The sequence below is a fragment of the Hibiscus syriacus genome, unplaced genomic scaffold (genome assembly GCF_006381635.1).
Source record: "Hibiscus syriacus cultivar Baekdansim isolate YM2019G1 unplaced genomic scaffold, ASM638163v2 tig00110925_pilon, whole genome shotgun sequence".
NCBI classification, from domain to species: domain Eukaryota; kingdom Viridiplantae; phylum Streptophyta; class Magnoliopsida; order Malvales; family Malvaceae; genus Hibiscus; species Hibiscus syriacus.
This window is the reverse complement of record NW_024062912.1, coordinates 283,360-298,115: the sequence shown is the minus strand read 5'-3', so window position 1 is coordinate 298,115 and position 14,756 is coordinate 283,360. Positions and strand designations below refer to the sequence as shown.

At 36.5% G+C, this 14,756-nt stretch overlaps 2 protein-coding genes across 2 annotated transcripts; both read right to left on the bottom strand.

Moving 5' to 3' along the window:
- Nucleotides 1-4,752: 4,752 nt before the first annotated feature.
- LOC120146412 (putative receptor like protein 25) lies at nucleotides 4,753-5,088 on the bottom strand. The gene has a single exon (XM_039159980.1). The coding sequence runs from the start codon at nucleotides 5,086-5,088 to the stop codon at nucleotides 4,753-4,755; it is 336 nt and encodes a 111-aa protein (XP_039015911.1).
- A 303-nt stretch (nucleotides 5,089-5,391) lies between these two features.
- LOC120146411 (receptor-like protein 53) lies at nucleotides 5,392-12,297 on the bottom strand. The gene is made up of 4 exons (XM_039159979.1): nucleotides 11,847-12,297; nucleotides 11,666-11,773; nucleotides 5,970-6,316; nucleotides 5,392-5,853 (listed from the first exon to the last, which is right to left on the bottom strand). Exons 1-4 carry the CDS (start codon nucleotides 12,295-12,297, stop codon nucleotides 5,392-5,394), a joined length of 1,368 nt encoding a protein of 455 aa, XP_039015910.1.
- Nucleotides 12,298-14,756: the final 2,459 nt, after the last annotated feature.

Here is a 14,756-nt window from a genome sequence, read left to right as displayed (position 1 = left end):
TTTACCCTATCGGAGTATTCTCATAATTTCTCATCCAAGTACCTTTAACATTTAACCTTTGATGATATAAAATATAAGTTACAAATCCATAGCTGATTTCTTTATCACTAATCACAAACATGTAATTTAATTCTAACAATTCCTTAATCTCTTATATTAGTCATTCGACCCGTAATCAGTTACAGAATTTCTACCACATTCATATCGAGTGTATAAATTATTTAACTCACAAAAGTGATCAACATTATCTTATCCATGCATTTACCAATATCAACATGTTCCATAAAGCATAAAGAGGTAGTAAAGTATTACCTCGATTTTCCGTGCCATACTGGTTGACCATTTAAATTCCATTTGAACGCCCTCGATCTTTGATTCAACTTCCAATATTTTCCTCTCGATCCAGACCATCAAAATTACTAACTCGTATCCAAATAATTTTCCTCGCCATAAAGATAGCTTATTAGAATTGAAATAATAATTTGGAAACCCAATTAGTTTAATAGAATACTTGTGGGGTTACTTTAATAATTAATCACTAAAAATTAGGGACTGAACCGAATCAATTTGCACTATTGAGCTATAAACTAAAACTGAAGGAAACTATGAGACAAGTCCAAGTTCTTACCAAGCTTTGAAGACTCATGATGCGATTTCCCACTATATTTTTTTAAGGCACCCCATTTTGCAAGTAATTGGTGTGTAGGGCATTGCCACATAACCCACGTGAAGTGTCTCTTGCATGCACCACTCTCAATTATTAAATCTAGTTGTATCCATGTTGCAATGAACCAAAGACTAAAGCTATGGTCAATAGCAGCCGCGAGTGCAATGAAGATGACAGCATCCTCTATGTATGTTACTTGTTGCATGGCCAATTGCACCGACGGTTTGCTGCTCTCACTTTCCCCGGACTCTGCATCTCATTACAAAGTTGCCTGGGTTTGGGGTTAATGCTGAAAAGTCTCTGCTGCTTTGTGGACTTGGTAGAGGAGTCGGCGCCACCTCCTCAAAGCAGTAACAAAAGGTGGTACAATGGCCTCAAGATACCGTTTTCGAAGTGGCTTTCTGTCCCTCCCAACAGCATGTCATACCTCAGAATAGAGAACACAAGACACTGCCAAAACTCGAATCTTAATTCAGGTGGCAGAGAAGGATCCAAGTTAACTCCGATTTAAAACTTGATAACTGCATTTTCGTTGGCAGGGGCCTCAGAATTCCAATGATGGGAATCAATTTTGCCACAGTGAAGATGTGTGGAAGAAATAAAATCCAAACACTCATTAAATTTGCTTGTCTCAAACTTCACGAAGTGAAGCCTCCCGCCAAGAACAATATAGCTTCTCCTGTTACCATTTAAAATACCCAATCTTTCCTTGACAGTTTTCTTCCTCTTATCCCTTCTTTGTTTATAGCCACGTTGATGCTGTTATTATTATATTGAAGTCTCTCTATCTTATCTCCAACACCAAGATTAGGATATCCTCAAGTTGTGGTTCCAAATATTTAAAATAAATTATTAATAGAAAAATCTTTTATTTTCAATCACCGTAATCATTCATTCACTCCCCCATTATCATGAAATATATAAAAACAAATCAACCCCATGTATTCAATATATCACTCATCCATTATCTTTATATATATATATATATATATATCTATATCTATAAACAAATCAATCCATGTATTTAATCAATCACTCATCCAACAATTTGTCCACATTCAACCTAACTCATTATCTTCAATTTGTTTAATAACTTAATGACCTAATAAAATAATTATTAGCCAACCAAACATCATATTATTTCATATATTTAAACTAAAAGAAATCTAACCCCATATTGGGGTGTGTCAAACATCATTAAGTAAGATAAAAGGGTTTGAAATTGACCTTAGTTTTACAAATGAGAGGATACTTGTTTCTGCATTGCTGGACCGAGATGAGGAGGGCACTGTTCCCTATTCTTTCTGGGAAGAATTTCATAATTGCAAGCTTACAAGGAGAAACCAGTAAAGTGATTAGAAGTTTTCACAGTTTCACTCACTCCCCTAATGACTACTACTATCATTTTGTACTTTGAGTCCTTAAAAGGGAAAAGGAACATTGGCTAAATGTTCAAACATTTTTGTACGTAGGAGTTTTCACCATTTCTTCTCAAGTCATACATCCATCTGCTTTCTGCAAAATTGTACAACTTTCATTGCAAAACATGGACCAGTAAATTGACCATTCACTCCACTTTTTAATCTGATTACTTGGTTTTGTTCATTTGCTTCTTGCGGGAGGTATCTAGGTAATTGTGCCTATTTACGAGACGGAATATTGACAAAATTAGCCCCCAACATTCATATGAAATGATCATTTTAATCGTTATTCTTTTTTGAAGTATTTTAGTCTTAATTTTTTCTATCACAATGAAAATCATTTAATGAAAACTTTTAGTTGACTAACTGTCACCGCATGTTATTGACGAGATATTTCTATACGTGCTTAATTGTCGATATGATATAGTACATGCTACGTCATCATCTTGGGTATCGTGGCATAGGACATATCATCATCTTGGGTGACATCATATATAACACATCAATAATTTAGCACAAATATAAACGTTACGTCAAATATATGCGTTAACTTAGAAACAATTAACAATTTCCATCAAACATGTGTTGTTTTGATTAAAAATTCAAACGTCGAGGATTAAAATATTAAAAATTAAAAATCAAAATGAATATTCCAACAAACGTTAGGATCAATTTTTGACAATATACCTTACAAGATTTAGGAGAAGATGTATTGGGGTTGGGTTTAGGGTAACGATTTCCATGGAAAAACTCAGTACTTCTCATTTTCCAAGCAGAGTTTAAATAAAAAAAAAGCCGAACCAAATTTATCTGTTTGAAGATATCTATATGACCAGGTTCTCTGTAGTTTCTGCAGGAAAGGGTCCCCATTTGCATTAACGCCATTAAATATGCAATTGTTTAAAGCAATAAGAAAGGTCAACAGACATAAATATCAAGTAGTAAGTATTTGTTAACATGGATTATATTGCATTGAATCCATAGAGGAAAAATTAAAACAATGGAAAACAATGTAAAAGAAAACAAACAAGGAGATCCAAGGTAAACAGAAGAGTACCTGCAAAAAACAAAATACGAAATTACATCCACCTAGGGTTATAACTCAAAATGCCTTTATACAACATGCCATATTTGCCCTAACTACTCTCTTAGCTTCAAATGACCCATCATGGAATCTCAAAGTCCTCATTGTTTTCAACGATTTCAGATACAAACTGGTTCTGGTTGTACATTTTCTTGCTGGGTTTTTGTTCTTCCCAAGGGTTTAAGAGATTTGGTTGGACTTTCCTTGTTTTAAGGGTTACTTTTGCACGGAAACTTCTAATCCAAATTACAAACTGGTATTAACATACTGACAAAAGGCTACTATTTGATGAAACTCTGACATGGGGCACCCTTTTCAAGCTAATTTTCCCCACCAAATCTCGAATATGAGTTTGCTGGGAAATTAAGCTCAAAAACAGTGTTTGGGTGAATAAGGAAAGAAATAATTAATCATGTGGCTAGTCTTCACCATGCTTGGTTGGTTGGGTACTAATGTGACAATGTATAGTGTTTGTGCTTCAAGAAAATAAGAAGCGATATTTCTTTGATTTAGACCAAAATCTACCTGTGAAAAAAGTGGGTTGAGCAAATTTCCGAAGATCAATGGGATTATTTTGTCTGCAAGTCCATGTTTTCAAACGGATTGAACACTGAAATTCTGTCCAACATCATGTAGATGATAAACTTCAAAAGCGGGAAGAAAAACATGGCATATTTGATATTCATGTAAAGCTTATTATTCTGCTTGAAATTAAGTACGCTAATTTCCAGGATTTATGACATTTAGTTTTGTTTTAGGTGTTATGGACAGCTCTATGTTTTGGAATATAGCTAATTTCCCTTAGCCTAAGTTTGGAGGGATTCTTAAGGATTTATGCCATTTATTATGCTATGGGCAGCTCTATGTTTTTCATTAATTACTTTCATGTTTCAATAAATAATGACCGATTCTGGGAATTTATAAAAAGTAATTATTACAAAAATTAAAATTAAATCAAATTCAATAAAATTTGAATCAATTTTTCATTTTACACTAAAAATTGAACTCCTTTAGAGTTAAATGGGCATAATACACATTGATTTATATTTTTTATTTTTTATTATTATTGAGTGATTATAAAAGTATATGTTCATAATTTTTTATCCTATTAATAACATATACACATCATAGATACAATCGTTTAAATCCGAAATTTATAAAAATAAATAAATATTTCCACCTTAGACCATTAATATGTTTTATATTATTATTTCATTTATAATACATTAATAATTGTACATGTGACAACTTAACATACATAACTTTATTCACAGCAATAGGCAAAGCCGAAAACCAAGCATTGAGTTAATTCCTGCTGCCCCTCCCCCGATTCTGCAGTTCCCTCCCAAAATACTTAACAAATAACTTGTGTTTCATGGGGTTGAAGAAGAGGTATCCAAGAACCCCTCCGTTCACCACCCCACTTCCAAACCCCAACAAAATTGCCTTCCACCCAAATTCAAACCATGATTCATCTTCCTTTGACACTGTACTCGATGGTGCTGATGGGCCCTTGTGATTGCATTCCTTTGACAATGGTTTCCCGCATAATCCAGGGTTGCCCTCAAATGAGTTGTTTTCTAACGTGCCGAACTGTTGCCTTGTGGTATGGGTCCGTTCAACTGATTACCAGAGACATTAAAAAATCCAAGGAAATTTAGTTGCGTTAGCTCTTGAGGGATCTCTCCTGAGAGTTGGTTCTGAGAAAGGTCCAAAGCTTCCAGTTGTGTCAGATTCGCCAATGATGACGGAATCGGACCTGAAAGCAAGTCGTTGGAAAGGTTGAGGAATTGAACTGCCTTTAAAATCTGAATGTCTTGTGGAATGCCTCCTTCAAATCTATTGCTTGACAGATCAATGGCTACCAAGATGTCTTGAATCTTCTCGTATTTCGTTACCAAGCCTGCCTCTGTCATTGTCATTGAGTATGGCTTGGTGCTCGAAAACCGAAACTTGCTTGCAAGTAATTTAAGTTGCCAAGATCAACAATTTTCATGGCCTTCCATCCTCGGAAATGATGAGCTGGCAAACCACCTTCAAATTTACTGAAGGAGAAATCAAGGATTCGCAACTTGGGGAACTCATTGGATTTTGGTTTTCCGGTTGCACCATGAAATCCATTATGCCTTGAGAACTTTCAACTCTTGAAGCCTTCCCAACCAAGAGGGAAACATATCCTCAAATTGGTTGTTTCCCAAATTAAGAAACTCTAGCATGTTTCAGTTGACAAGTGATCTCGGGATATGTCCTTTCAGTTGATTTTGGCTAAGGTCAATCTCTTTCACTTGGCTTCCTTTTTCACATGCTTGAGGAATAGGGCATCGAAAGTTGTTTTGGAGATTTAGTACTGTGAGTGATTTGCTCAGAGTGCCCAAACATGGAGGAAGCGTGCCACTGAAGCCGTTATTTGATATGTCAAGTACAGATATGGAAGGCAGATTGCAGATAATTGATGAGATTTCTCCTGTCAATAAGTTGTTTGAGACACGGTAATAGTAAATGGAAGCAGGTGGAACTGGAAGGCTCCCTCGTAGCTTGTTAGAGCTTAGGTCCAAAAATCTTAGATTGGTCCATGGAGGGACACAACAGCTGGTTGGTGGAACCCTGTAAAGAAGTTTCCTCTTAAAGTTAAAGCTTGAAGAGTTTGAGCAGATAAGCCCCATATCCATTTGGGGATAAGCCTGTGGATTTTGTTATCAGAAAGATCCAGATAGTCCAATTCGTCTTGACCCCAAAGAAAATCTGGGAACTCAATTAAGTTGCATGAACCCAATGTTAGATTTGTGAACTTGGGAACAGTCGCATTCATAACAGGTGTGGTGACAAATGAAAACTTATTGCCAGACAGTTGGAGCCCCTTGAGGCTTTTAAGATTTAGAAAGGATCCTAATTTGGAGGAGCTGCTGAGGTGATTATTCACTAAATGAAGAGAATAAAGCTTTGTTAGAGTAAATATCGATTCTGGTACCAAACCCCAAAAGTTATTGTCACCAAGTTCCAAATTGGTCAGCCGAGTAAGATTTCCAAACCAAGATGGGATTTGGCTGGAAAATTGATTTTGAAGAAGTCGAAGATCTGCAAGACTAGTAAGGTTTATTAGAGAAGGTAGGATGTCTCCATACGAGTTTGTGGAAGCTACATCAGCTACATCCAAAAGAGTGAGTTTGGATAACGTGTTGGAAATAAAACACTCACACAAACAACTTTTATTGAAACTCAAACAAATATTACAAGAGTACTCTTACTCAAAAACAAGAACTACAACTCACTCTTATAAGACTTTGCTTCTTCACTCACTTAGAAGCTCTTAATTTTTTTCTTGATGCTTAAAACTAAAATGGGAAGGGGTATTTATACTACTCAAGAACAATCCTACACCACACAAATAAACTAATTTAAACCATTACAAATTCAACAAATATCTAACTCTCACCTAACTAAATTGATGTAAGCAATGACATCATTAATTAAATGATGTAAGCAATGACATCTTTAATTAAATGATGTAAGTAATGACATCAATTTAGTTTGAGTTTGGGTTTAGGCTCCCATAATGGATCAAGTTTATGATCCAACACCCTCCCTTAAACTTGATCTCGTGACCCCTAGTAGGTTCCTTAATCTTAAGAAGTCTTCGCTGGTCAGTGGCTTGGTAAAAATATCAGCAACTTGATCTTGTGACTTCACATATTCAACTTCCACATCTTTTCTTGCAACACACTCCCTTATATAGTGGTAGCGAATATCAATGTGCTTGCTTCGATCATGGAATACTGGATTCTTCGCTAAGGCAATGGCTGACTTGTTGTCGACACAAACCTTGGTAGGCTCTTCTTGTATCAAACCAATCTCCTTCAATAGATTTCTAAGCCAAATTGCATGACAAACACATGAGGTAGCAGCAACATATTCCGCTTCACAAGTGGACAATGTGACAATCGGTTGTTTCTTTGACATCCATGTGAATGCAATATCTCCCATGAAAAATACGAATCCAGTAGTGCTCCTTCGATTATCTATGTCTCCACCCCAATCACTATCGCTATATCCAACAAGCTTGTAATCATTAGAAACTGAATAGAACAAGCCAAAGTCAATTGTACCTTTCAGATAGCGAAGAATTCTCTTTGCAGCTTTAAAATGGATGGTTGTTGGGGATTCCATGTAGCGACTAACCAATCCAACTGCGTGAAGAATATCGGGTCTCGTGCAAGTTAGATAGCGTAGACTTCCTACCAAACTTTTGAAGAATGTTGGATCTACACTTTCGCCTTCTTCATGTTTGGTCATCTTGATCCCGTATTCTGCCGGTGTGCTTATTGGCTTACAGTTCTCCATCTTGAACTTCTTCAGTATCTCCTTTGCATAGCTTTCCTGTGAAATGAAAATTCCATCATTTTGTTGCTTAACTTCAATGCCAAGGTAGTACGCCATGAGCCCCATGTCTGTCATCTCGAATTCTTTCATCATCACATCCTTGAATTCATTAAACATGCTTGGGTTGCTTCCAGTGAAGATCAAATCGTCCACGTAGAGGCACACGATCAAAATATCTTCATCTTTGATCTTGATATAGAGCATGCTCGTAGGGACATTTGTTGAAACCATTCTCTTGGAAGTACTTGTCGATTCGGCTATTCCATGCCCTTGGTGCTTGTTTAGCCCGTAAAGAGCCTTCTTCAACTTCAACACCTTGTCTTCATGCCCTTTGACTTCATAGCCTGATGGTTGCTGAATGTAAAGTTCCTCTTCAAGAACTCCATTTAGGAAGGCGGACTTTACATCCATCTGTTGTATCTTCCACTTGTTTTGAGCTGCCAAAGAAATGATTAGTCTGATAGTCTCCAATCGAGCAACAGGAGCAAATACCTCATCATAGTCAATTCCAGCCTTTTGACTATAGCCTTTAGCAACTAGCCTCGCCTTGTGCCTTTCAATCTCTCCTTTGGCATTTTGCTTTGTTTTGTACACCCATTTGACACCTATCGCCTTATGTCCCTTGGGAAGTGAGGTAAGTTCCCATGTGTCATTCTTCTCGATGGCCTTGATTTCTTCGTCCATCGCATCTCTCCATTTCTTTTCTTGTACCGCTTCTTGAAAGCTCACTGGTTCACAATCGGCAAACAGACAAAATAATGTAAGATTATCTTGTCGTTCAGTTACCTCATAGAGATCTCTAAGGCTTCTTGTGCGTTGCACAACTCTTTCACTTTGACTCCCACTTGATGATGAGAAGGTGATGAGTCTCCTTGAGTGGTTGATGTTGGTGAAGTGGGTGGAGTTGCAAGCTCTTGTTGAGATTCATCTAGTTGCTCCCTTATTGTCTGCTCATCTTCTTCAAACTGAGGAAAGAAATTGAAGTCATCTGTATGAGAGTTAAAATCCCATTCTCCTTCTTCGTTGAAGACCACATCTCGACTAATCACAAACTTCTTATTGTCTGGATTGTACAACTTGTAGCCCTTCGAATTAGCATCATAGCCGATGAAGATAAAACTCTCGCTTTTATCATCAAGCTTCGTTCTTCTCTCGTCTGGTACGTGAACATGGGCTATACTTCCAAAGATTCTCAAGTGGGAAATGCCAGGCTTTCTTCCACTCCATGCCTCTTGCGGTGTCTTTCCCCATACACTTCTTGTTGGAGATCGATTTGACAAGTAGACTGCACACGATACTGCTTCCGCCCAAAATTCTTTGGGTAGTTTCTTGCTTTTGAGCATGCTTCGTGCCATGTCGAGGATTGTTCTATTCTTTCTTTCTGCCACACCATTTTGCTGGGGGGATCTAGGAACTGTCATTGGTCGACGAATTCCATTTGCTTCACAGAACTCTTGAAACTCCCTGGAAGTAAATTCTCCACCTCGATCGGATCTCATGGCTTTGATCTTTCTACCGCTTTCTCTCTCCACTGCTGCTTTGAACTTCTTAAAGACTTCAAAAACTTCTGACTTCTGTTTCAAGAAATATACCCAGGTTTTTCTTGAAAAATCATCAATGAAGAGAAGAAAATAGTTATTGTTACCGAGAGAGCTTGGCTTGATCGGTCCACACATCGGTATGGATGAGCTCAAGTGGCTTCTTAGCTCTTGTCTCTGACTCCTTTGGAAAGCTTTTCCTGAATTGTTTCCGACTAGACACCCTTCACAGAGTTGGTCAGGATGGTTGATGTGAGGTAGTCCTTTCACCATCTCCTTCTTAGATAATAGCTCTAGACCTCCAAAATTGAGATGCCCAAATCGAAGATGCCAAAGCCATGATGCATCTTTGTAGCAAGCTTTCAGGCACTTTGCAACATCATTTGTATGTTGATCAAGAACATTCTATTCTTTGACATCGGCACTTTAGCAATGAAGTTATTCTTATCATCTTTTATAGAAAGATTATAATTATTCATATGAATATCATAACCTTTCTCTACTAGTTGCCCTAAACTTAAAATGTTACTTTTCATATTGGGCACATAGTAGACATTTGAAATAAATTGATGTCTCCCATCTTTCAAACGGATAAGAATGTTACCTCTCCCTTTCACTGCTATTGTGGAATCATCTCCAAACGAAACATTTCCACTTACTGACTCGTCTAGCTCCACAAACATGTCTTTCCTTCCACACATGTGATTGCTTGCACCACTGTCAAGATACCAGGAATTTGCTTGGCCACCATCAGTTTCCTTTCGTGCTAGAAGAAGAGTTTCTTTGCCATCTGTCTTTTCCTCCACGTAATTGGCCTTTTCCTCAAATTTGTTGTTGGGAGCTCTACATTCTGAAGCATAATGCCCAAATTTTGACAATTATAACATCGAATTTGAGATTTGTCATACTTTGAGTTTGGATTAATTCTTCCACGGCCTCGTGTTGAGCTTTCTCCTTTCTCATAGTTGTTGTTGGAATTGTTATTGTTGTAATTCCAGCCTCGTCCACGACCTCGACTTCCACCTCGTCCATGGCCTCTACCTCTGCCTTGGCCACGTTGGTTTCTATCATTGCGTTGGCTCTCATGCATATCCTTGAGTTGCAGCTTGAGGAGTTGCTCAGTAAACTCATGCTTCTTTTTATGCTTCTCTTCGTATGCTTGCAATGATCCTTGGAGCTGTTCGATCTTCATTTCTTCCAAGTCTTTAGTTTCTTCAATCGTCACGACGATGTGCTCAAATTTGGGATCCAACGAACGGAGTATCTTCTCTATTATCCTCACATCGTCTAACTTTTCACCATTTCTTTTTAATTGATTAGAAACAGCTACTACTCTTGAGAAATAATCTGAAATAGACTCAGATGCTTTCATGTTAAGGATTCGAATTCACCTCTTAATGTTTGGAGACGAACCTTCTTCACTTGCTCGGATCCTTTATAAGAGGTTTGCAGCTTCTCCCACGCTTCCTTGCTAGAGCTTGCACTTGAAATCTTTTCAAAACCATCATCATCTAATGCTTGATAGATGAGGTAGAGAGCCTTCTTGTCTCTCTTTCTTGAATCCTTCAAAGTTGTCTTTTGATCTGGTGTAAGAGTAGCAAAAACATCATCATCCGCAGGCTCATTATAGCCTTTCTCTATGATATCCCACACATCTTGTGATCCAAGAAGTGCCTTCATTTTGATACTCCAATTGTCGTAGTTGTTGTTGTTGAGTGTCGGAACTTGGAATGGTGCCATACCATTTGCCATATCTCTCAATATAATGAGATTTTGTAAAATCCGATTGCACGGATGAATCCGGAACGATGAAAAAAAAAACTTTGGAGGGACTTGGACAACTCGGTCAAGGGCTCCAACTCGGCTGAATCGGCTCAACTCGGTGAGTCAACTCGATTTTCTGGCAGCAGTCTTCCGGCGGTGCGTGGCGGTGCGTGGCGGTGCGTCAGAACTCAGATTGAGAAAATTCTGACGGCGTCGTATTCCTCTCGTCGAGACCTTCGATCTTTCCAACTCTCTGATGCCACTTTGTTGGAAATAAAACACTCACACAAACAACTTTTATTGAAACTCAAACAAATATTACAAGAGTACTCTTACTCAAAAACAAGAACTACAACTCACTCTTATAAGACTTTGCTTCTTCACTCACTTAGAAGCTCTTAATTTTTTTTTCTTGATGCTTAAAACTAAAATGGGAAGGGGTATTTATACTACTCAAGAACAATCCTACACCACACAAATAAACTAATTTAAACCATTACAAATTCAACAAATATCTAACTCTCACCTAACTAAATTGATGTAAGCAATGACATCATTAATTAAATGATGTAAGCAATGACATCTTTAATTAAATGATGTAAGTAATGACATCAATTTAGTTTGAGTTTGGGTTTAGGCTCCCATAATGGATCAAGTTTATGATCCAACATAACGTACCAAGCCAGGACAAAGTGGTCGGACTAAAGTCATTGTAAGCTAATGAGAGGGAAGTGAGGCAGTTGAAAAACCTCGTTAGGAAATTCACCATGCAACTCACAGGACCTAAGCGAGAGATATGTCAAAGAAGACATACTTGCCAAGCTTCGAGGTACCACTGAAGAAGCGATTACTCCGTCAAGATCAAGATGCTCCAGATTGACCAACCTCTCCGCTAAGCTTTTCAGGTTTGGGTTTCGGAGCTCTAGATTATGATTCCTGGAGAGATCAAGTATCACCAACTTCGACAACTGTAAAACTTCATATGGAATTTTGACCTGAAAAGACCGAGTTTGAGAGGTCTAATTGGGATAGCATTGAAAGATTCCCAATTGCAGAAGGGATTTCGGAGCCATAGAAGTCATTGTCCGATAGATTGAGCCTTGTAAGGTGATGGAGCTGGAAAAGGCTGCTGTTGGAGTCGATATAACCATAAAGGAAGCTGCTGCTGAGATCAAGTCCGATAACGTGACCAGTATTGCCAACACACTCAACGCCATCCCAAGAGCAGCAATCCCCTTCAATCCATTCTTCAAGCTTCCATGAATCATCTTTTGAAAAAGCAGAAGCGGATCGGTTCAGAACGAAGCTTTCCTCTAACTGCAACAAAGCTGATGGTTCAAAATCCAAGCAAGGTCGCTGCATTGGGGAAACATGTTGAGCAGAAAAAGGAGGGAGAATTAAGAAGAGCAAGCATTTTAGCAGAAAGTATTGTAATAAGAGCCCCATATTCGTTGCACTTATTAGATTTTGCAAATGGAAACCCCTTTTCTAGAAAAGTTTGACCAATCCATGCATCAAAACCAACCGGTGTACATCGGTGTTGTAAGTACAATTCAACAACAAATGAAATCTCCATACAATGACTTCGATTATAAAACGAAAGTATATTTTATTACTTTGAATAATTAATTTAATATTACACTAATAAATCATAGATAAGATGATTAAATTAGGGGCATAAATTATAAAGTAAAAAGTATAATTGAAAACATTAGGAACCTCAATTATAAAGGTAAAAAGTGAGATTAAAAAGATTAGATACCTCATTTTGAAAGTAAAAAGTGAGATTGAAAAAATTAGGGACCTCAATTATAAAAGTAAAAGTGAGTGTTAGAATTTGACTCGAATTCAAAGTGACATAAATTAATTAAGCTATTTGGGGAAAGTAAGAAACCTAGTTTGATTAGAATTAGAAAATTTATTTTTCTTTTAAGTATATTTCTACTTTATAAGTTTCCGGTATCTATCCCTATACATAGATACTAATGGTAACAATTAGATATCAAGTTTATCTTTCTCCAAAATTTTCTTGTATTTTCTTCCTTCATATTAGTAAAATTCTTCTCATCTGCCCATGGTTTTTTCCTTTTGCGTTTTCCACGTAAATCTTAGCGTTCTTTGTTTTTCTTTTTTGATCGTGTATATTTGTTTGATGATAATCGTTCTGATATTGTAACAGTGAGATTAAAAAATTAGGGGCCTCAATTATAAAAATAAAAAATGAGATTGAAAAAATTAGGGGCCTCAATTATAAAAATAAAAAAATGAGATTAAAAAAATTAGAAGTTCAATTATAAAGATGCAAAGTGGGATTGAAAAACTTAGGGTCATCAATTGTAAATGTAAAAAGTTGATATTGAAAAAAATTAAAAGGCTCAATTACAAATATAAAATGTAGGATTATGAAAATTAGGAACTTCAATTATAAAATAATAAATTAAAATTAAAAAAATTAAAAGACTTAATTATAAAAATAAAAAATGCTGTAAAAAGATTAGAGATCCTATAAAAGGTGGAGCCTTGAGCGATCGCTCAGGATACACCCCTAATAAAGTCTTCGTATAAATTAAAATGAATGACTACCAATGATAATGGCCGGAAATTAAGTATGCTTGGAACGCTGCAAGGCCATATTCTTAAACACTAATTCATCTATTCCCTGTAAACACTAACTAAATATTAGATTTGAGAGAGAGGAAACTAACTAAATATTAGCCTCAGTAGGCTTTACAATAGAGGAGATAGCTTCTTGGGATAAAAGTGGGAGAATAGATCGAGGAGGATCATCATGTATGGTTAGGTCATAGCGCTGGTGGTGTATCTGCAACTTTGTTTGCATGGTGGCGGGGAATCCAAATGACGTCAGTCGCCCATCCACGGCGTCGAAGAGAGTCAATGGCACAGATAAGGGATTGATTGTTGTTGTGAGCTTCAGGAAAGTTGATTAGGACCACAGCCGCTGAGCAATCCGATTGAACCTGTAAGAATTCAAAACCAAGGGACCAAGCAATGTGTAGACCAGCTTGGAGCGGGTCTTTGATACCGATGGAACGAGTGATCCAAGAGCCATCTTCATCACGGAAAACACCACTAATGGAGCTTCTGCCTGTGATGTTATATACAGATCCATCTGTGTTTAAAGCTATCCATCCCTGGGGGACATTGCTGGTTGAAGTGGTGTGAGTTGGATATTGTTTTTAATAATATTGTGCCGTATAATGTGTCTACTAAAATTCAACCAATTCTTTTGTTATAAAACAATATTGGAAAACAACAAAGAATCTCGACAAAAATACTCAACAAATTCTAAATGGTTTAAGAGACCAAGTGTGAGACAAGTCCTCAATTTTCTTTGGTGGGTTTAGAACAAAAGTGAAGTTCAATATTTATAGTAGTTTTGGCTAAACATAATATTAAAAAAATCCCAATTAATCTAATAATTATTTCAGTTGTGAAAAGAAAAATCATTTTAATATAATTTAATAATTATTTCTGTATCTTACTTTTTAATATTTTATACTCTAAATAATTAGTAAAAACCGGGCCAATTCAATCACATGTATCCAACAAATTAACTAAAAAACCAACAATTGAATTTTATGTATTTATCAATAATTAGACTAGCTTTTTTAATTTTATTATTATTCAAATTTTGGCCGATCAAAGCCGTCACAGACATTTGGGGTCCTGAACCAAAACTCAAAAATATACATTTATAAAATAAAAGTATATTTCATTACTTTGAACAATTAATTCAATATTACATAAATAAATCGTAGAAAAATGATTAAATTTTGTGAAAATATATTATTTTTATTACTTTACTAAGAAAACACATTAAATACAACTAAAAGAGAATAAATAGAAAAAAAATGAATGCATGTATGATACATAGCATGATTTTT

What these genes read in the sequence shown, in the direction of transcription:
- LOC120146412 (XM_039159980.1), bottom strand. Translation starts at nt 5,088, where the DNA reads ATGACAGAGGCAGGCTTGGTAACGAAATACGAGAAGATTCAAGACATC.
- LOC120146411 (XM_039159979.1), bottom strand. Translation starts at nt 12,297, where the DNA reads ATGGGGCTCTTATTACAATACTTTCTGCTAAAATGCTTGCTCTTCTTA. An exon ending in CTCAAACTCGGTCTTTTCAG is followed by an intron (nt 11,774 to 11,846) that starts GTCAAAATTCCA and finishes ATCATAATCTAG; the next exon opens with AGCTCCGAAACCCAAACCTG. An exon ending in GGTACCTCGAAGCTTGGCAA is followed by an intron (nt 6,317 to 11,665) that starts GTATGTCTTCTT and finishes TTTTGGATGTAG; the next exon opens with CTGATGTAGCTTCCACAAAC.